Genomic DNA, 22130 nt, shown 5'->3' on the forward strand with positions numbered 1-22130 from the left:
AAAGTAGCATTTATGATAATGAATGCAAAGAGGAAAGAGGTTACTGAACATTCCTCAGTTCCTCAGTTCCTGCTGTTATTGCTTTACATGGAGCATTTGCATTTTTTGTCTTTTGCTGAAAAAATAAATAACCTTCATCCTGGTATCATTGCTGCTATAACATCCTTTATACAATCTTCTATCGTCTGTTTTCTTGTTATTTAAAAGAAATGTGTTTTTAAGAATTTTTGGCCATGTATGTTTTTTTATTTTCCATTTTACTATTTAAATTATAAAGTAATCCTAAAATCTTCTAGTCTGGCCTTTAAGTCTAATATTAACCTGATACTTCTATTCTGTCTTTGGTGATAAGAAAAAATAATAAAGAATAAGAATAAAAAATAAAGGTGCACTCAGAAAATAGAAATAGATGAGAAACAAGAACATATTTCGCTACCAGGCTCTAATCAGGAAAAAAATATGACACATTCACTTTAAGGGGACCGTAATATTGATGCCTTGTCTCTTTGCAACCCTGTCAATCAGTTAAAGGAAGGGTCTGGCTGATCAGTTAGCACCACATTACACATGGCTGGGACTAGGCCTCGTACCTCAGCTCCTTCACTTGAATGAGAATGAGAGGATTTGAGCTGCAATTCCAAGCAGTCACAACCAAAGTATATTAGGCCCCACTGAACAGATTGTATGGGCCTATCCTAAGAAATAGGGCATTAAAGGGGCATTCCGAGTCTAAAAGTGTGCTGCTGGGGGAAATAGAAAAAAAGTACTTACCTAGCCCCGGTCCCCTGCTGCTCCCCTACAGTCTCTAGCGATGTCAGTTATTTGCTGAGCAGACAGACAGGTCTTGCCCCCAAGCACTTGTCTCAGAAGCAGGAGGAAGAGAGAAGATCAAGAAGATTGTATGGAGGTAACCCAGAGCTTCAGGGGTCCAGGGTTAGGTAGTATGTTTGTGTTTTCTTCTATTACCCCCTACCCCAGCATCATATACATTTCTTCAATGTGGCTGGAATTTCCCCTTAAGTGGTCAGCTAAAATTGTGCTGTCTGTCTCAGGGTGGCACTGACTGCAGATTCCTGCATCCCAGAGAAGGATGGTTTGTCTAGCAATAACAGCAGCCTGGCATTCCAGATGTGTTACACAATACTGTATATTTGCCCGCTGGCTTCTCAGTTGGAGTACCTGGTGTGTGGTGGCTGTTGCTACAGATAATATGGGAACAGTGGATGATATTGTGTCCTGTAGATTACTGACCCTGCTCTAGAAAATACTGACTGTTCAATCATGAGTGAGGTTAACACTTTAGCTGCTGCTCATCTACACTCTTTCTTTATAGGATTTATAGAGCAGAATAATAATTCACTGTGCACAGTGCAGGAGGCCATAGAAAGCATGTGCCTGTGCATTGGTGCTTTTGTAGACAGTATTGCACCAAATGTTTATGACAAATGTTTTAGAATTGTCATATGTGGCTTGCACCAGGGAAATTTTAAGACACTTTTCTGCTGGTGTGGTCAGTGTAAAAAGGCTGTGGCTTCATGTAGGGGTAGCATGGTCCGAGATCACTGAATTGCGGCCGCAGAAAACTGACATGTCAGTTCTTTGCGGCACCGCATGGAATCCTGGCCGGAGCGTATACTAAGTGTATACGCTCCAGCTGGGATCCCATAGAAGAATAGGCAGTGTTCCACTCCGTACAAAGTATGGCCGTTGTTGCCGAGGGCAACGGCCGTACTTTTACGTAGTGGGAACATAGCCTAAAACTAAAAAGTGGGCATGTCATTGATGTGTCTCTTTAATCCCTTAAGGACAGAACCTAAAATAGCCTTAAGGACCGTCAGGAACAGATGCATTTTGTAATGGCACCTTTCAATCTACCATAAAATCAATGACGAAACCCCCAAAATATAATTTATTGGGTGCAGTTGGGAAAAAAATAAAATTCTGAAAAAATTTTTTTGGGGGTTCCGTATTTACGCAATGCACTTTACAGTAAAACCGTCATAACATTATTCTATAGGTCAGTCTGAATACAGCGATATGTATGGGTTTTTTTAATAGTAAAACTTTTTTTTGCAAATACGTATGATATAAATTGCCCTATTTTTTCACCTATGGGGCTGTATGGGGCATTATTTTTGTGCCATGATCTCTAGTTTTTATAAGTGCCATATTCATGTAGTATTGATCACTTTTTATTCATTTTTTTTTATATAAAATGTAATCGAAAACAGAAATCCTGTTTTTTTGGGGGGCTTTTTGTTTACGCTGTTCACTGTGCGGAAATAATATTATTTTATTTTAATAGATCGGACAATTACGCATGCCTATTTATTTATTTTTATATGTTTTATTTAAAAAATGGGAAAGGGGGGTGATTTAAATTTTTATTGGCGGAAGGACTATGGCATGTTTTTTTTAAACTTTTTAGATTTTTTATTTAACACTTTTTAAGTACCCCAGTGGACATTTTTACATAACATTTCTAACACTGATCATTGCTATGCCATAGCATAGCACTGATCAGTGTTATCTGTGATCAATGCACAGAGCCTGCCTGTGGCAAACTTTATGCAAGGATCGCCAAGCTGACTGCCGGGAGGATGGCAAGAGACCTCCGACAGCCAGCTACAACGATCGGAACCCCCACATTACGCTGCAGGGGTCCCAATCGGACAGTGACAGGAGTAAAGCTCCTGTCACTGTCCGATTGGGACCCCTGCACTGTAAAGCTCCTGTCACTGTCCGATTGGGACCCCTGCACTGTAAAGCTCCTGTCACTGTCTTTTTAATACAGCGATCGCACCACTACAGGGGTTAATGGCAGGCTGTCATTAACAGTGAGGACCCCAGCTCCTGAGCTCACTTCATAGCGCCGCTTGACCCACTGGCGTATGTATGGGTGCTTAACCAACCATAACCGACATGGATTTGAATTTTCCGTTCTAAAAATCAGCCATCCCTAATACAGTAGGAAGGTTGGGTTTAAGTTTTGGCGTGTGAAAAACCTGACAAATTTACTAAGGGTAATCAGGCACTTTAATAAATCTATCCCTCTGGGAAAATAAAACGTTGATGTGAAGGGTTGTTGAAAACCTCCCAGTCTTAGTAAATCAGGGCGATTGTAAGCGAAATGCTGGTGCAATTTAAGCCAACTAAATCTAAAACTTAAAATCTTTTTCTTTCAGATCAACTAGTTTCAGAAAGTTATATAGATTTGTAATTTACTTCTATTTAAAAATCTCAAGCTCATACTTATCAGCTGCTGTATGTCCTGCAGGAAATGGCTGGCATGCTACTTAATCTACATTGCTTGGGAACTGTTGTATAGTATACAGGTATAGTATACAGATAAATCATGTGGCAGCTGCTGTGTATAGTATGTGGTTAGAATTATAATGTATGGACACTACTCTATATTTTATGGGCACTGCTGTCAACAAGATGTTCTTGCCCTGTGCTCTTTGTTTCAGCCATAAATATAGGTCTAAAATTGGGACCACCCTCTACTGACTGCTTTGGTGCAAGATATGCAGCACTTGTCAGTATGTATATACACTGACCGGCCACTTTATTAGGTACACCTGTCCAACTGCACATTACCACTTAATTTCTAATCAGCCAATCACATGGCGGCAACTCAGTGCATTTAGGCATGTAGACACAGGCCCGTATCTGCCATGAGGCGAGGTGAAGTCTTGGCCTCAGGCGGCAGAACACATAGCCCTTGAGGGGGGCGGCATCAGCGTCCTGTGTCCTTATCATTACAACTAGTTACGGCTCAGTGCCCAGCCGTGTTTCCTGTCAGTTGCCTCATGAGAAGCGCTGAGGAGGCACTGGAAGCCTCGTATTCACAGGTATTCACATCACATAAGACATAGATATAGTGTCTCCTGCTGTTAACCCTTTCAATAATGCAGAGTTATTATACTCTGCATCACTTACACACTGTAGAAAAGAAAAAGTTAACAGCAGCGGGGACGCTATATTATGTCTTCTCTGCACTGCCGACCTCCAAGCTGACCTCAGCATAGTGCAAGAGCAGGAGAAGAGGCATAAAAGTAATGTTCTGCTCTGCTGTTAACTTTCTGTATTGCAGAATGTAAGTGATGCACAGTAATACTCTACATTCTGCAGTACTAAAAGAGTTAACAGAGCAGCCCGTTTTATGGCTCTTCTCCGGCTCCTGAGGTCAGAGGTCAGCAGTTGCAGATTGTTGTTTGTTTTGAAGCTCTCAGGGGGCCCATAGTGGCTCAAACAGTTAAAAAAATTTGGTCACCGCACAGCGCACACTGTTATCTATAGTACTGTCCCATACACACTGCGGTAATGCACAGTGCCTGTCCTGGATCTTCTCTCCCTGACTATTGCTCTGAGGTCCCTGCAGTTTAGACTGCTGTCAGGTCACAGGATAGGATACTCAGCTGAGGCATTAATCATGTTGAATGGGGTGACCTGGGAGTGCTGGAGTTCTTGTATGGGGAATGTGAGGGGCACTATGGGCATGGTGATATTACAGGGAATGTGAGGGGCACTATGCACATGGTGATATTACAGGGAATGTGAGGGGCACTATGCGCATGGTAATATTACAGGGAATGTGAGGGGCACTATGCACATGGTGATATTACAGGGAATGTGAGGGGCACTATGCGCATGGTAATATTACAGGGAATGTGAGAAGGGCAGGGGGCATGATAATCTTGTAGGGGGAATGTGGGGGAACAGGGATATAATGCTGAAATGCAATTTTTCAGTTCATTTAAGAACACCTCCTAGTACTGCTTCATCTGTGTCTTGGTGTATTTTTTCTGCTTATTTAACATAAAAATAGAAAATCGAGATTTAAATCTGGAATTGTCTCAAAATTAAGAAGAAATAAAAAATAAATTGAGATTTTATTTTTTGGCCATATCGCCCGGTGTGTGTGTGTGTGTGTGGGGGGGGGGGGGGGGGGCGCTTTGTCAGTTCTCGCCTCAGGTGGCAGAGAAGCTAGAATCGGCCCTGTGTAGACATGTTCAAGACAATCTCCTGCAGTTCAAACCGAGCATCAGTATGGGAAAGAAAGGTGATTTGAGTGCCTTTGAACGTGGCATGGTTGTTGGTGCCAGAAGGGCTGGTCTGAGTATTTCAGAAACTGCTGATCTACTGGGATATTCACGCACAACCATCTCTAGGGTTTACAGAGAATGGTCTGAAAAAGAAAAAACATCCAGTGAGCGGCAGTTCTGTGGGCGGAAATGCCTTGTTGATGCCAGAGGTCAGAGCAGAATGGGCAGACTGGTTCGAGCTGATAGAAAGGCAACAGTGACTCAAATAGCCAACCGTTACAACCAAGGTAGGCAGAAGAGCATCTCTGAACGCACAGTACGTCGAACTTTGAGGCAGATGGGCTACAGCAGCAGAAGACCACCCGTTACTAGCATGGTGTACCTAATAAAGTGGCCCGTGAGTATATATATATATATATATATATATATATATATATATTCATATTACAAGCCACTGACCGCATGAAAGTGATTGCACAGATCCAGATTGCAGGGCTAGGGTCTGGACTTTTCTGCCCAGCACCATTCTATTTGGAGGGGTGTGGAGCCATTGAGTAGCTGCAGCTCTTTGTGTGGCTCTGCTGCCTGCTCTTGTTGCTCTGATAATGTATTTGATTAGATTTCGTTTTGCTTATCTCTGATTACCATCCCCTGTGCAGCTGCCCGGTATAGAAAAACCTAAGTCGTTTGTGCTGAGGCCACCAAACATGATAATTTTCATCTTCTATACATTCACGATGTAACCCTGATTGCATAAAGCAGGCACAATGAGAGCGCTGAAAGCTGCAGACTGAGGCCAATCAACAGATCAAAATATCACTGATTAGATATTATATGTGAAGCGCACGTCTTTTCCACATAGATGAGTGTTCCCGTTGGCCACATCTTGAAGAGGATTAGTCGTCGTTCGGCACAATACAATCTCCAGTGCTGCCCCTAAGAAGGCCTTTTATGCAAAGGGAAACTTAAGTGACCTCTTTGACATTGATTTAACATGTAGAGAATATCAGGAAAATAAATACCTGCAATAGCTGAAATACTTAAACAGCCACTACACCTAAAATTGTCATCTTATAATAGTACAATAAGAAGGCGGCTGAGATCAGTCATATGTAAATGCTCATGAGGGCAGTCATCACTGTAGATATGTGAGATAAAATACTGATGGGGTACATATTTTTCTGGCTATTACTCATCGTCTCATTATAAACTAGTATATTTTATCCAGTGGAAAATGGCTCGTTACAGGGATCAAGTGATGATGTTATAATGCACAGCTGATAGAGAGAAGCTGAGGTTCAAGATTATTGTCCCTCTTGGTCTCCCTGCCTCCATCTCATCCTACAAGCTTATATGACTACATAATCATGTTCCTGCCATTGGCTCAGACATTCTTATTCCCATTGAGTGCAATAAGACATGTACAGGGGAGAGAGAGAAGCAGAACAAACATATAGGGTGCCTTAACACGTACCGTATCGCTGCGTATTTATTGCGGTGAGTTTCTTGCACATAAATCCACAGCAATACTGATTGCTATCAAGCCAATGTATGTTTATTCTCGCTGCATGTTTTGTGCAATTTTTAAATGCGAGTATTTTGATTTTCACATGCGAGTTCAACACCACAAAAACTGCAGCTACTTTCGTGCGCGTTTTGGGCGAGTTCTGTGCGATAAATACGCAGCGATACGGTATGTGTGTGAGGCTATGTTCATACAGGGTGGATATACTGCAGATTTTCTACAACACACACAGCATTTTCACTCCAAAATCTGCAGATTTGGAGAAATGTTCAAAAATTGTTATATGCAAATCAGCATGTTTGGTGCACTCGGTGCATTCCCTAGCCACTAAGAGCACTGCTGCACCCACTGGTGCCTCCATATCCCCCATATCAGCAGGTTTGTATTGCCTCACCTGCTGACAGATCCCCTTTAAATCCACAGTGTATCTGCCATGTGAGAACATACCTATAAAGCCCTTTTACAGGGACCAATCATCCTAGAAATGCTCATTGCTGACAATTGTCCACCTTAAGGCTATGTTCACACTACGTATCTTTCCGTAGTGCGAACCGCGAATATACGCACGTAGTTTTGAGGTTGAGGTTGAACTGATTTTTAGATCCTAAAGGTTCTGTGTGTTTTATTGGGCTGGGCGAAGATTTCCAAGTAAATTACCTGTTTCAGATCGCTTCGAAACAAGCTAGGGAAGCATAACTGTACTACGGGCGTATGTTCGCGGTTGGCCCGCATGTTCGCAATCCGGCCGCATGTCTATTTTTCCCACGGCCGTACTTTCAGCCGCACATGTACGGCTGCGTACGAACTACGGCCGGAATCATACGTAGTGTGAACATAGCCTAATGGTGTATTTACACAGACAGATTTATCTGACGCATTTTTGCAGCAGAAGCCAGGAACAGACTATACACTCACCGGCCACTTTATTAGGTACACCTGTTTAACTGCACGTTACCACTTAATTTCTAATCAGCCAATCACATGGCGGCAACTCAGTGCATTTAGGCATGTAGACTTGGTCAAGACAATCTCCTGCAGTTCAAACCGAGCATCAGTATGGGCAAGAAAGGTGATATGAGTGCCTTTGAACGTGGCATGGTTGTTGGTGCCAGAAGGGCTGGTCTGAGTATTTCAGAAACTGCTGATCTACTGGGATTTTCATGCACAACCATCTCTAGGGTTTACAGAGAATGGTCCGAAAAAGAAAAAACATCCAGTGAGCGGCAGTTCTGTGAGCGGAAATGCCTTGTTGATGCCAGAGGTCAGAGGAGAATGGGCAGACTGGTTCGAGCTGATAGAAAGGCAACAGTGACTCAAATAGCCAACCGTTACAACCAAGGTAGGCAGAAGAGCATCTCTGAACGCACAGTACGTCGAACTTTGAGGCAGATTGGCTACAGCAGCAGAAGACCACCCGTTACTAGCATGGTTTACCTAATAGAGTGGCCGGTGAGTGTAAACTGGCTTCAAAAATCTGTCAGATAAATCTGTCTGTCTAAACGCACCATAAAGCCCAGCAATAAGCCGATGAATGAGCAAACACCCATTTGTTGGGTGATTACTTAGCATTTAAGGCATCATTGTCAGCCAGACATCGACCTATGTTAGAGTATGTTCACACATGCTGGAGTGTCATTGCGTTAACACAATAAAGGAGGGCCAGATGGCAAATAAATGATTAATTATTGCAATGAAGTGATGCAGTCAGGCTACGTTCACAGTGTTTTTAAGTGTTAATTAAGCGTTTTTGCTCCAATTTGAAGCTATTTTTCAGCAAATTGCTGCAAATTTGCAGCAAAACTAGCTATTTTACTGCAGCCGCACAATTTACTGCAAAATAGCCTCAAACTTAACAGGAAAAAAAACCCTCTTTAACGCTAAAAAATGCCATGTGTGAGCATAGCCTGACCCAATGAAATGATGTAGCACTGCAATGAATGATCAATTACTGCAATTAAATGATGCATTCACATTGCATTTTCATTGTGTTACTGCATGTGAACACGGCCTAAACAAGTGATATGTGGATAACAATGATGCATTGAATGGGCCACAGCAAAAGAATGCAAATTACAGTTAAAGGGGTACTCCGGTGAAAAATCTTTTTCTTTCAAATCAACTGGTGTCAGAAAGTTATACTGATTTGTGATTTACTTCTAATTAAAAATCTCAAGTCTTTCAGCATTTATCAGTTGCTGTATGTCCTGCAGGAAGGAAGGGGAGTATTCTTTCCAGTATGACACAGTGCTCTCTGCTGCCACCTCTGTCCATGTCAGGAACTGTCCAGAGCAGGAGATTGGGATTTGCTACTAATCTGCAAATTTCCTGTCTTGTACAGAGGTGGCAGCAGAGAGCACTGTGTCAGACAGAAAAGAAAACACCACTTCCTGCAGGACATACAGAAGCTGATACGTACTGGAAGACTGGAGATTTTCAAAGAGAAGTAAATTACAAATCTATATAACTTTCTAAAAGCAGTTGAGTTGAAAAATATATATTTTTTCGCCAGAGTACCCCTTTAAGCACTCGCTTGCTGCAGCCCCACGGCTGTAATTGTGGTGTTTTTATTAAAGAGAAAGGTCTTGTTAGGGCTGTACCTGGACATCTTTTTTTAAAATGTTATATTTCTTTCAGAAAAAAACGAGTTTATATAAAGACACCCAATAAACATGATAAATTCCATATATAGCAGTTACACTGCTTATTGATGTTTTTCCTATAAGTAAACAGGTGATTTTTATAAGTTTAACAGGCAAAACAAACTGATGAGCTATCCACTGATCTTCTTCAGCTCCCGCTCTACACAGTGGACCAGGTTGTTAGCCACTAGTTCCAGTCGTCTTGTAGTGGCTAGGCCTGCACTGAATGATGGGTGCTCACTGACTAATGGTCCGTTAACACAATAATTTGCCCAATTGATCATTTAACGATTTTGTAGCAACGATTTGGTTTTTATAATGATCAACGTTTAGACAAATAAATCGTTAGAAAAATTGTTATTGTGATCATTTTTTAGGATCGCTTAAGCCCATCTCAAACACAGGGTAAATCTTTGAAAGACTGTTTACATGAAGCGATCTGCAAATTTTTAGCGAACGACCAACGATGATTTGAGAACATGTTGAAAGATCACAATGAACGATTATCTCTCAAATGCGATCGTTATTGCAAAAATTCGAACGATAATCGTTCCGTGTAAACGCACCATTAGGGGGCATTTACATGATCTCTGCAATCTGACACAGATAGAGTTCTGCGGACTGTATCTTGGACCTCCCTGAATCATGATTTATTATGATGTCGGGAGCTCCAATACTGCTTAAGGGTGCGTTCACACCTACAGGATCTGCAGCAGATCTGCAGCAGATTTGATGCTGTGTTCAGTTATTTAAATAAAATCTGCCGCAGAAAATCAGCTGCAGATCCTGTAGGTGTGAACGCACCATAAGGTGCGTTCACCCCTACATGATCAGCAGCAGATTTGCAGCAGATCCGCAGCAGGTTTGATGGTGCAGATTTGATGCTGTGTTCAGTTATTTAAATGAAATCTGCTGCGGATCTGCTGCGGATCCGGTAAGTGTGAACATACCCTAAATGTTTTTGTTGGTGTACTGACACAACCACGCAGCTGTGTCAGTACACTAGCGCAAACTTTTAAATAGTATGAGAGCTCCCGGCATCATAATTAGTCATGATGTGGGGAGCTCCAAGATCCAGTCCGCAGGACACCATCCATGCTACGGACAGATTGCGGAGATTGTGTAAATGTCCCCTTATGATCTATCCTGTTTATAGTTCATCAGCATGTTGTGCCCACCCAAAAACGTTAACATAAGCTAAAAACAAATTGTGGACAGAAAAAGGTAATAATGATGTTGGATTTTACACTGCCTATTAAACGAATAATAGGGAAATGTGGAGCATCCCATTAAGTAGCCCATGTCACACGATGATCATACTGCCACCTAGAGCCCAGATCATATTGCAGCTTAGATGTATGCTCTTATTTTTATGTACATTTTAAATATTTTTGTCTTGGTCAGAAACTGTGACAATCAAATATTCTGTCTAATTTTTTCATCTTAAAATTCTGATTCCAATTGTAGGTTGGCTAAGGAGAATTTATCAAATCATGCTGTCAAAAAGTCATTGAAATCAGAAGCTTAAAATATTCTTCCCTGACAATTGTTTCTTAAAAATAGCCGCTAATCAACAGGAGCGAGCTAGAAAGTGACAGACGAGCCCCAATACTGGCTGTTTATTCATCAGTGTCAAGGCTGCCCTTATACTCCAGTGTCCTAGCTGCTCCTGACGTTATTCTTGAAGGAGTGATGACATTTCTGGAGGAACAATGTATCAACTATATGACAGTCGCATGGTGAGGAAGAAGCAGACGATAAGAAAGGCACTTTTTATTAAATATTTTTCAGATTTTTCATTAAAGTGAAGGAATTGTTAATAATTTTAGGATTACATTATCATTGCTATTTTTTACCTTAATATTTTGATATTTTAATATGTGGCAATAACCAAATATCCAAAATGTATTATAAAGTATATTCTATGTATCTGTATATCTATATATCTGTCATATGTCACTGTCTCTTTAGTAATATCAATCAGTTATAACATTAACGTCAACCACTGAGGAAAACTATGAGCGAAAATTGATGGCATCCTTAAGCTGACCCCAAAATCATTAATGGTTTTAAAGTCCCTCAGTGAAAACACCCATAGATCACAGTATATAGATACAAATGCAATTGCGATCATTTGTGGTCTATAAACAAACACAATTTTTCTTCTCCTCTAAATTCCTATCATTTAAAACAAAATATCGTCAATTCTCGTTCGCTAAACAAGCGATTAAGCGATTTATCTGTGCGTGTAAAAGGACCCTTATTCTATTAATAGAGAATACTCCTTTATGGGTGTCTAGTGTTAGACCCTCGCCTATCTTACATTGATGTCCTGTCCAGAGAATAGGCCATCACTTTTAAAAGGTTGGAACCCCCCTTTTAGTCTTGTAAGTTGTTAGGTGGGCCTCTATAAATGGGATGTGTTTTTGACTACTGATTTATAAGAGGAGGACGTCATGCTCTTACTAGGGCTGGGGAGTTGTCCTGCACTCACTGGTCTGTGAGAGGATGGAGCTTGAAGGATAAAGTGGTCTGGGTTTAGATTAACTTCAGTGTCTATTCAGGGTTTAGAAACTAAACCATTTAGTCACTGTCCATACTTGTTTTTACGATGGTCACCAAGGGGCTTTAGGTAGCCCAGCTGACCACAGGAGCTGTTAGTATGACAGCCGGGCTCCAGCATAAACTGCCAGGATCAAAGAAGCCTCCTAGCCCTGGTAGTTTAACCCATAACATGCTGCAGTCAAATCATGACTATGGCTGGGTATTCATGGCAGCACCTAGGCCTACCATACATATGCTTGTATATAAACTGTAATATTTAATCATTCTCTATACTGCATAGAGACTGCTAAAAAAAAAAATACAAACGATAATGACATTAATTTGTTAATTCACCTTCCAATAAAAATGAAAAAAGGGCAAGTATACATATGTATCTGAAAATCATTATACCAAAAAAAACTACAAGTTAGCAAAAAAAAACAATCCTCAACAGTATAAATTTGGTATGGCTGTAATCACACTGACCTAGAGAATAAAAGTATAGGGGTGTGGATTTATTTATGGGGCTGGTTTTATATGTGTTGCTAATGAGGCTAGATAGAGATGGCTGCAAAACCAAAAGGGGCCAAACAGTCTGTCAGCAAACTCTGCAGTCTTTGGCTATGTTCACACAACGTTTTTTCAGCTCTGTTTAAAATGACGTCCGTCATTTTGAGCCCAAAATAACAGACGTTATTTAGCAGCCTGGCCGCCTTTCCTCTATTTTTGACGTGTGAACATAGTCTTTCGGAGACGTCATCATGGTGGTCTTAGTCGGGGGGCATACCTAGAAATGGCTGGGCCCCATAGCAAAATTTTGATTGGGCCCCCTTCCTGACCGACCACTAACATAGTAACATAGTAAATAAGGTTGAAAGAAGACAAGAGTCCATTAGGTTCAACCTATGGAAACCCTACTGTGTTGATACAGGGGAAGGCAAAACCCCCACGAGGCAGACGACAACAGCCCCACCACAAGGAGAAACAACCGAATAATCCCTGGATTAACATATCACCGGAAATCTAATGCCCATAACTTATAATATTATATTTTTCAAGAAAAGCATCCAGGCCTCCCTTGAACTTATTTAATGAATCAGCCATGACATGATCATGTGGCAGAGAGTTCCACAGTCTAACCGCTCGTACAGTAAAGAACCCGCGTCGATGCTGATGGTGAAATCTTCTTTCCTCTAGACGTAGAGGATGCCCCCTTGTCATGGTTACAGTCCTAGGAGTAAAAAGATCACTACAAAGATCTCTGTACTGTCCATTCATATATTTGTACATTGTGATCAGATCATCCCTAAGACGTCTTTTTTCTAGTGTAAATAACCCCAAGCTTGATAACCTGTCCTGGTACTGTAATCCACCCATTCCCTTAATGACCGTTGTTGCCCTCCTCTGCACCCGCTCCAGTTCAGCTGTGTCCTTCTTATATACCGGTGCGCAAAACTGTACACAGTATTTCATGTGTGGTCTGACCAGTGATTTATAAAGAGGCAAAACTATGTTCTCATCTAAAGCATCTATACCTCTTTTGATGCATCCCATTATTTTATTAGCCTTGGCAGCTGCTGCCTGGCACTGATCACTAAAGTTGAGTTTACTGTCCACCAATACCCCCAGATCCTTTTCGGAAGTAGTTTTATCCAGTATTTTATTATTTAGCACATAACTGTACTTATTATTTCTATGGCCCAAATGCATAACCTTACATTTATCCACATTAAACTTCATTTGCCATTTCACCGCCCCAAGCCTCTAGCTTCTCCAAATCCCTCTGTAATATATTATCCTCCTCTGTGCCGATTGCTCTACCCAGTTTATTATCATCTGCAAAAATGGAGATTCTACTCTGTAGCTCCTCTACAAGATCATTAATAAAAATATTAAAAAGTGGACCCAATACTGACCCCTGTGGTACCCCACTAGTAACTAAAACTCAATCTGAATATGTTCCATCAATGACCACATTCTGTTTTCTGTCACACAGCCAGTTACTTACCCATTTGCATACGTTTTCCCCGAGTCCCAGCATCCTCATTTTGTAGACCAACCTTTCATGCGGCACAGTATCGAATGCCTTTGAAAAGTCCAGATACACAACATCCACAGCCTCCCCCAGGTCCAGTCTATAACTTACCTCTTCATAGAAGCCGATCAGATTAGTCTGACAGGACCGATCCCTCATAAACCCATACTGGTGCTGCGTCATAAGATTATTTTCATTAAGATACTCCAGTATAGCATCTCTTACAAACCCCTCAAATACTTTACCTACTATAGATGTTAGACTTACGGGCCTGTAGTTTCCATTAAGCCGACAAGTTTAGTCATAACTGCATAACTGCAAGCACTGTTGAAGAGACATTTTCAGAAACTGGGAGGCCACCAGTTGGTGCAAATGATGACTGGGCTCAGGGGGCCCAGTGTATTGCAGGAGCAGGCCATGAGGCCCCCTGATGCAGCGGGCCCCATAGCAGCCGCTATGGCTGCTACAGTGGTAGTTACCCAACACATGAAAGACTGCCTTTTGCCGATCCTCACTCTGGTATAAAGGGAGCTTGTTAATCCCTACTGCAGTCCAATAAATCACATAATACCAGAAGTTCCATGAATTGCTGCTGCTTTTACTTTTCCAATATAAATGATACAAAAAAACTTTTCATGTATTCACCACAAGTGCACTGTTCAGACAATACGTTACAGTCATAAGGTGGCACAATCTCTCTTTATCGCTTAGCCGAGCTTCTCATGGGACATCGAGCCGAAGGTGATCAGTAGTTACCCCCCTGGTCTTGGTCAAATGGAGTAAACATTACTGGATATATAGAGGACATGTCCACTGTTCTGACATGTCTGAAGTGTTGTATTTGCCAGAACAATCCTGGAGTATCCTGGACCCTTACTCCTGGAGTGATTCTGTAGTTTTTTTTTCTCTACTTGGGCTGGAAAACATGCAGCCATAATTATATCTGTATGAGCTATGTTTCATGAAGCCAGGATTTCCAGCAAGTAAACAACAATGTTGTGTGCCTTATCTGTGATTTCTGGATGAGGGGGATGGTCTTGTCCTCTAAAGACCTGTTCTTATCATATTTTGTATCTTGTTGAAACTTCCTGTTTTTTCCTTCAGGGTTAGAATAAAATGTACTTTTTTAAACAGCATGTAACACAAAGTCTATCCTGTTTACCTTTTACAACTGGGAAATATATTCGCTTTTTATACAGCCTGTTCTCTCTGCTTAAATGTTTTTCTTTTCTTAGAAACCACAGCATTTAGGGTTTTCACATGAATCCGTAACAGCAGGATTCTTAGCAGCAGGCCACCGTCTAGTACATTATTGTACATAGTATATTAAGAACAGATTTACAAAATGTGTGTGTGTGTGTATATATATATATATATATATATATATATATATATATATATATAATATTTTTACACCCCTCTGCAGAATTAGTAGCAGACAGGCTCCTGCTCCTGCTCTCCCGTCCGGCCAATCAGTGTGTTGCCCAGCCGCAGCCACTGATTGGCCGGACGGGAGAGCAGGACGCCGGACCCGTGCAGCGAGGACAGGTAATGTATGCTTACAGAGGGGGAGCCGGGCGGGAGCAGAAGGGGTTAAGGGTGGTAGAATTACATACTTGCTGCGGTCGTTTTGACCGCATTGAGTATATGGTGTGTGGGAACTGCCAGGACCTGCCGGACTCGCAGCGATAATCTCGCCGCGAGTCCGTTCGTGTGAATATACCCTAAGGGTACAAACACACAAGCCGTATACGCAGCGTATTTACTGCTGCGATACACAGCAAATACGCAACAAACACACAACAAATACGCAGCAGAATAGATATAAATAACTGAACACAGCATCAAATCTGCACCATTAAATCTGCTGCAGATCTGCTGCGTATCTGCTGCGTGTACGGTGTGTGTGTTTGTACCCTAAGGCTACATTCACACGTCAGTATTTTTCATCTGTTTTTAGGGACCAGGAAATCTGGAATTATTTTCAATGGTGCTATTCATACATCCAGTTAATTTGCGGATCCGCAATCCGTGACAAAAAAAAAAAGGACATGTTATAATACGGTCCGTAATTACTGAACGAACTCCCCAATAGAAATCTGCGGAGAGTACATTGCAATCCGCAAAAACATCCTCAAAACCATCCGTATCACAGATCCGTTTTTTTGTGACATCACCAAGCTCCTCCTGCCAGAAATATCCTGCCTGATAGAAATGACTGTAAAATGGCCCCCAGACAACCAGGTGACCTTTTTTTTTTTTGGGGGGGGGGGGGGTTGGGACAGCAAATTACATCATTTTTGCCATCCCCTCTTTTTTCTTCACTACACCTTTTCTTGCAGATCCGCAAAAAAAACAATAAAAATACTGAACACAATACGGATGCAGAACGGATGATTTTTTGCGGATTGTGGATGAAAAATAGAGGATCCAGATTTTCGCCCTGGAAAATATACTGACGTGTGAATGTAGCCTAAATGTTACAGATCACATCGGCTATCACATAGAGTTCTGTGAAACGACGATGGCAATTTATTATGTGACATAGATACATATTATGGTCCTCGGTGAGAGGGATTTATCTAAACTAAGGGCCCTATTACACCAACAGATTATCTGACAGATTTTTTGAGCCAAAGCCAGGAATGGACTATAAACAGAGAACAGGTAATAAAGGAAAGACTAAGATTTCTCCTTTTTTCAAATCCATTCCTAGCTTTGGCTCCAAATCTTTGGCAAATAATCTGTCAGATAATCTTTCTGTATAAATGGACCCTTAAAGAGAACCTATCACCTAAAACTAACTATCCCTATTATCAATGTGCATCTCTCCCTAAGTCTATCTATGAAGATACAGACTGCCTTTGCAGTCTGTATCTTATACTTTACCCAATTCTTTTTTTCCTGGCACGAAGGCTGGGCGCCGCCATCTTGATGACGTCACTTTGCGTTCCACCGCTGGAACGCAAGTGACTTCATCAAGATGGCGGCGCCGGCCTTCGTCCAGCGGACAAGAGGATCAGGTAAAGTATAAGATACAGACTGCAAAGGCAGTCTGTATCTTCATTTTGTCTGTATACGAAGATACAGACTGCCTTTGCAGTCTGTATCTTATACTTTACCTGATCCTCTTGTCCGCTGCAGCAAGGCCGGCTCCGCCATCTTGATTACATTACTTGCGTTCCAGCGGTGGAACGCAAAGAGACGTCACCAAGATGGCAGCGCTGGCCTTGCTGCAGCGGACAAGAGGATCAGGTATAAGATACAGTATAAGATACAGACTGCAAAGGCAGTCTCTATCTTAGTTTTGTATATTTATCTTATAATTTACCTGATCCTCTTGTTCGAGCCGGGCGCCGCCATCTTGATTACGTTACTTGCGTTCCACTGCTGGAACGCAAATGACGTAATCAAGATGGCGCCCCCCCCCGGCCTTGCTGCCGCTGTGCATGACGGGAGCTTCCTGTCTCGCGCCGGCTCTTTTGAAAAGAGCCGACCCGAGACAGGTAAGTATAAAGTGAATAAATTAAAAACTCAGCAAAAAAATAATTAAATATATTTACAAAGTTTAATAAAATGATATTTTACATATAATTAGGGGGGAAAAAAATTTTGATTTTCCTCCATGATTGGTTCTCTTTAAGCAAAGTAATAGTGGAGTAAATTACCCTGGCAACCACTCAAATTCGATGATTCAGTTAAAGCAATCACGTGATTGGTTGTTATGGGCATTGGCTCCACTTTTCTCCTGTCTTATTATTCACCGCAGTTATCCCATAATAAGAGTCCCAGCCCCAGCCGTGATCTTCATTACTGACACTGTTAATAGTTAAAATGACATCATAAACGATATTCTCATTATTGATATTCTGTTACAAAGATAGTTGCCAGCAGGGGATGGGTAAATCCTAACATTTATATTTCTCCAGCCTTGACAATCTCAGAGGACCTGTGCCTGCAGGAGTCTGATCACATCTCATTTGCAATTCCATGAATAAACAAATGCGGGAAGAATCCTGACATGTTTACTTGTCATTATAAAGCTCAGCTCGGTAATTCTGCTTTGCGGTGTATACAGCTCTCTATACGGGGAACACGTGGAGGAGAGTAATTGAATATAATGTGATTTTGCAAACCAGCACACATAGGATGGTTGGCTGCACAAATTGAAATTGCATCTGTAGGCACAATATGTTGCAGCTGTTGTGACAAATATATAGGGGACCAGATTTTGACATAGGTAAAAGTTATATTTGTCTATCCCCATGGTCTCAAAAATGTGAAGTGAACCTTAAACTGAAGCTTTTAGATACAAATCAAGGTTCTATTTCTTTAAATAACATCACGTCATACTTTGTGAATTGTGGAACATGATGGGGATGATGACTTGACTTGACTTTGGACTTTGTTGTGTTCTGTCTATTAATTGCAGTGTCCACCTTTTAACACTCCTTGTTTTGAGGTTTACGGTTATGTTGGCACAGCGTTGAAATGTCAGACATTTTCATTGGACAACCATTGTTTGTCGCTAAAAGACGTCCATCCAATAAAAATATTCATCATTTTGGCTGTGTATGAACATAGCAATGTTGTAATATGTCTTTAAATCACTCAAAGCTCTAGATCTCTGCATGACAATAAGGTCTATGATACTATTCTGCCTGCCTGCAGTCACCTCCAGGGGGAGCTTACCGCAGACGTTTTATACTTTGATCACAATAATAAAACAATGTGTAGTAAGCTACTAAACTGTCCTAGTGGTGGTTGCAAGAGAATTAGGTCTTTTAAAGAAGCACTCCCAGTAAAAAGGTTATCCTGTGTCCTGTCAGCCACCTGCAGTGTACAACGTGTAGTTAGGGTCCATTTACACACACACAGATATCTGACAGATTATCTGACATTTTTGAAGCCAAAGCCAGGAACAGACTATTAACAAAAAAAACAGGTCATAAGGAAAGACTGAGATTTCTCTTCTTTTCGAATCCATTCCTGGCTTTGGCTTCAAAAATCTGTGAGATATCTGTGTGTGTAAAAGGACCTTAGTTTATCTACCTGTGCCTGAATGAGTAGATTATTGGCTCCATTCCTGCCTTAGCCTGGACCACGTGTCTAAAATTACTATGCACTGAAATTTGGAGCAGGTTATCACTCATTCCAAAGAGATAATCGATTTGCTTTTCATTTAAATGAATAGAGAAACTGATGCCACATTTGGTGGGGATCAATGCAGCCCTGCTCTCACCCACGCCATTGTCCCTACCACCATAGACGATCTGACCAAAACTGTACCGCCCCGAACTGGACACTGTGTTAAAGGGAACCTGTGACTCCAGGCAGGTGCCAGGTCCAAATCATCAGACAAAGGTAAAGTCAAACATAAGGAGGAAATTAGGATACTGGAAAAGCTGGATACTAAACTGTATACACATTAGTGAGGCTCAGAAGAACCAATAACAGAAAAAGACAAATAGACAGATATCTCAACAGTTGGCATGTATAATATTTAAAAATGAATGCATTTTAATTGGGTTTTCTGTTGTCTTGTAGGAACAGGACCGAATCTTGCCAGTGATCCAATCCTCTACACGTTCCTGTTGATATTTCATCAGCTCGTCTTCTTACTATTCAACCACTGATGGACCATTTTGTGAATCATTCCTGAACCAACCAAACAGCCAATATGAACTTTATCCAAATTCCTCCCTTAATGAAAGCTGCAAATTTAGAAAGGACAGAAAAAAATAAGACTGAATGAAGCATGGCAAACACTTCACAGTGAAAAATAAAACAAAAAAAGTAAAAAAAAAAATACAAACATATTTTTGGAGAAACTTATAAGAAATGAGCCGCCCAAAATGACGCATTTAGTTTCCGACAAAAAACAAGAGTCTAGTCTCTGCCTTGCTTCACGCACGGCCTTTATGATTTCCGAGCATAAGATCCATAACTTATCTGGCATTTTCTTAAAAAAAAAAAAATCTTTGTTGGTCTTTGTTGGTGCACGAACTGTTGAACAGTTATTTTTATGATGATCTGTAAATTTGAGTTGACAGAGACATTCTCCCGAAGGAAAAACGAGATATTTTTAATTAGAATGTGTTTAATGGTTTTTTCCTTAATTTTTCTTATTTTGTCCTTTTTTATTAAATTATTTAATTTTGTTTTTGTTTTGTTTTTTTGTCAAAAGGCACATGTCGAATCCATTATTACTCACCATCAATAATATTTATTTTTAAATAAAGATTGGAAACAAGAAAAGAAAAATTGTTTATAAAAAAAAAATGTATTGTATAATGCTGAATAACAGTTGAATAAAATGATTTTGAGATAAGATACCCATATCCTATACTCAGTAAAAAGTTCTTCTGAAAAATATATATTTGGTTGTGAAAAATAACTAAGAAATAAAGGGAATCTAACCAGAGTGGTAACTTGTAGCTCCTGGGCCCTAATGCAAAGCCTGCTAAACAAATGTAATAGAACTCCTCTGTGCCTGAAGGGAGAGTATACAAAGAACCTCCGGGACCAATGGATCATTGATGCTGAAGTGGAGGGCAATTTAGCAGGTAAATAAACTTTCCTTTTTTATTTTACAATAGTGGTTGTAATAGGGTTAGTTTAATTATTTACATTTTCAGATAACCCCTTCAAGAATCACCAGCTATTCTGCCTATTGTTCCCTTAGGTCCACGTGATTGAATTGCTAATTTGCATTGTGGAATCTAAAGGTGGTATAACACGGGCCGATGGGGGCCCAATAATACCTGTAAACGACTGCTGATCTGCTAGATCAGCGCTTGTTTGCTGGGCCTATTACACGGGCCGATAATCATTTAACAAGGGCTGCAGGGACATTGTTACCAATGTCCTTGCAGCCCTTGTTTAAATTGTATACATACCTATCCACGCTGTTAAGCTCCTCTTCCTCTGTGCTGTGGGTCCCGCGCGCTGCAGCTTCACATCGGCCTGTCTCAGCTGACAGGCCGCTCAGCCAATCACTGGCCGCGTCGGTCCTGGCCTGTGATTGGCCGAGCGGCCTGTCAGCTGAGACAGGCCGCTGTGAAACTGGACCCGGAGAGAAGCACAGAGGAAGAGGAGCCCTGCAGCCTGGATAGGTATGTATTCCTCTTTGCATATCATCAGCGCCGGCCGCGCACCGCTATTACACGTAGTGATGTGTCGTCGGCGCCCGGCGATTAAAGGTCAGAACCTATATCAACCTATATCGGCTGATCGTTGTTTTTATTACACTGAACGATAATCGGCCATAATCGTTTTGTGTAATAGTACCCTAAAGATTATCTAACAGATTATCTGCCAAAGATTTGAAGCCAAAGCCAGAAACAAACTATAAACAGAGATCAGGTCATAAAGGAAAGCCTGAGATCCATTCCTGGCTTTGGCTTCAAATCTTTGGCAGATAATCTGTCAGATAATCTATCTGTGTAAATTATATTAGTATTGTAATTGTACATGGGTTTTTAAAAACCCCATCCACACCTAGTAAAAAATATATATATAAATGGAACATGTACATTCTCATCCAACTCCATAGGGAACATTTTTTCAGAATATCTTGACCTGCTACAGATACCATAGTGTGAACAGCCTAGGGCCTATTGTGCACCTGATCTGCCACTGCATTCAGACTGCAGGGCCCAGTTACACATAGAACCTTGGCCCTACATAGAATTACCATTACATCCCTGAATCTGTCATTAGGACAGATTTCTTTCAGATTCAGGCTATGTTCACACATTGTATTTCTGTCAGTCTTTTTTCAACCAAAATCAGGAGTGGGTTGAAAACAGAGGCTGTGCAAATCTTTCCACTGACTTTCACTGTCAGTTCTATTCCTGATTTTGCTTGAAAGAATACCGACTGAAAGACTGACGGAAATACTATATGTGAACATAGCAAACAGGTTTTTTGGACAAAATGGACTGATAAGCTATCCACAGCTCATCAGCCACTGTTTGGCGGGGTGCCGACACACATTTTGTCTATATTCACTAGCTCACAAATTATTTTGTCTGGAAAACCCCTTTAAGCAATCCTGCCAAATCTGAACTAAAAGGCACATCCCAGACTTCATCAAATCAGTTGATAAAACAAAATGTACCTCTTCTGGCAGTACTGAATAAATGTGTGGCAATCTACTTTGCAGCCCCTGAATGGCACTGTGGGAAGCCCTCTAGGGCGTAATTTAGGTGTAAATTAGGCCTGTTATTTTAGCATTATTGAGCCATTCAATATGAATAATTTTGATTAATAAATAATATATGATAATTTTTTGCATTCCACATATTCATTTCTGGGCTTTTCATACATGAATTTGA

The 22130-nt window shown here is 41.0% G+C and overlaps 1 protein-coding gene across 2 annotated transcripts in view; it reads left to right on the plus strand.

Moving 5' to 3' along the window:
• The window catches only part of VSTM2B (V-set and transmembrane domain containing 2B), a 53151-nt gene extending 33123 nt beyond the window's left edge, over positions 1-20028 (plus strand). For both annotated transcript variants that reach the window (XM_069968576.1, XM_069968577.1), the window contains one exon: positions 19339-20028. In XM_069968576.1, coding sequence (XP_069824677.1) covers positions 19339-19427 — 89 coding nt within the window. In that variant the 3' untranslated portion in view covers positions 19428-20028. The remainder of the gene's footprint in view (positions 1-19338) is intronic.
• The last annotated feature ends 2102 nt before the right edge of the window (positions 20029-22130 follow it).

This window comes from Dendropsophus ebraccatus, chromosome 4 (assembly GCF_027789765.1).
Source record: "Dendropsophus ebraccatus isolate aDenEbr1 chromosome 4, aDenEbr1.pat, whole genome shotgun sequence".
Taxonomy (NCBI): domain Eukaryota; kingdom Metazoa; phylum Chordata; class Amphibia; order Anura; family Hylidae; genus Dendropsophus; species Dendropsophus ebraccatus.